Source organism: Sinocyclocheilus grahami, unplaced genomic scaffold (assembly GCF_001515645.1).
Source record: "Sinocyclocheilus grahami isolate Dianchi unplaced genomic scaffold, SAMN03320097.WGS_v1.1 scaffold3278.1, whole genome shotgun sequence".
Taxonomy (NCBI): Eukaryota; Metazoa; Chordata; class Actinopteri; order Cypriniformes; family Cyprinidae; genus Sinocyclocheilus; species Sinocyclocheilus grahami.
In genome coordinates, this window is record NW_015508426.1 from 13261 (window position 1) to 14749 (window position 1489).

The window sequence follows — 1489 nt, forward strand, 5'->3', positions numbered from 1 at the left end:
AAAAAAAAAAAAAGACAAATTAGAGCCGTGTTGATAGCAACAGCTTGTGTGAAAATGCTTAGTTGTCAAATGATAGATTTCATTTAAATATTATCATTTTCTTATTTTTTTAAATAAATCAATGTCTACAAGGAAAAATCATTAGCGCTAAAACATTTTTCAATTTCACTTCATTTCAATTTTAGGGCAGCACTAACTGGACTCTTGTTAGGAGCTTAGGAATGTATTCATTATTTTCAATGGAACCATGGTGCAGTTGTGTTCGTTGTATGGTGCTTCAGAATTGTGTCATTCTAAGCTCTTTATGTAAATCCATACTCATCTCCCTCAGCTGATGCACACACACTGCGACGAGTTATAAAACACATTTAAGGTCAATATATTGCATGCTGTTCAACAGTAAACTTAGCTTCACGTGCTAACTGCTAACTGACACCATCACAACCCAATACAAAACAAAACAAACCAAACCAACTCTAGCATTATTATTATTAATCACATCTCAACATATATATATATATATATATATATGGCTATTTATTTATCAGGTGATTTAATAAGCTGGTCGTTTCTAAGATTCAATTAAAATATTGGTATTTGATGGTTGAAGGCCTTTATACATTTGTGGTGAACAGCAGAGCTTTGAACAATATACAAATAAACTAAACAGACAGAGCATAAAGCATTAGTCACATCTATTAGGGATATTACAGCAGGTTTTATGCGAAAATCGCTTTTTATTCGCTGTGTCTTCGATTCGATCTGACTTACCCGAGTCTGTATATACTGTTATATAGCGGAAAAGCTCAAATCTGACTGACTGCAGCGGTTTGAGTTCAAAATCTTCAAATATACTCACTTTCTGCTCCTCCACATTCGTCTCCTCAGGCTTTGTGTCCTCCATTCCTTCTAATATAGTGGGTCTGTGTTGATTGATTTAGTTTAGAAACCACCTAAGATACTGTTCTAATCTGCAGACTATTCTAGGATAGCCCGCCCACGAATGTATCAATCCTACTATAGCGAAGGCAGGGTCATAAATATTAATCACGTAACGTGACGTTCGCCCAATGTTATTGAGGTGCAGGCTGTGCTTTTGAATAGTAATAACTTACAGTGCATTGGGCGAACATACGCACGTGATTTAATTAAATAAATGAATTAATTAACTAAATGTAAATGTAATGTAAATTGAATTGCGTCCGAACGCTGAAAAATGAAGTCTGCTTTATTGCTAGACCGCTAGACCAGTACTTTTAAGGCTTCTAGGTTAGAGATCTCTTCAGCATTGAACGATAGAATGAGGCGGTCTGTCTACATGGCAGTGTTGTAAAGGTTTTTCTTCCCCACGGTGACGACATGAAAATAAATGCTATACTAATATATTTAAAATCTTCATGTTGTCTCACTTTCTGTTAGGCTACATGGAAGGACAATCATCTATGGCCTCCCAGTGGCTTTACATCAAGGACAGGTGTGATTAATGTAT

At 35.6% G+C, this 1489-nt stretch overlaps 1 protein-coding gene across 1 annotated transcript in view; it reads right to left on the bottom strand.

Annotated features, from left to right (window-relative positions):
* The window catches only part of LOC107576158 (cAMP-regulated phosphoprotein 19-like), a 4505-nt gene extending 3401 nt beyond the window's left edge, over positions 1-1104 (bottom strand). Inside the window, exon 1 of the mRNA XM_016262402.1 lies at positions 860-1104. Within this exon, the coding sequence (XP_016117888.1) occupies positions 860-904 (45 nt within the window). The 5' untranslated portion in view covers positions 905-1104. The remainder of the gene's footprint in view (positions 1-859) is intronic.
* Between the last annotated feature and the right edge of the window lie 385 nt (positions 1105-1489).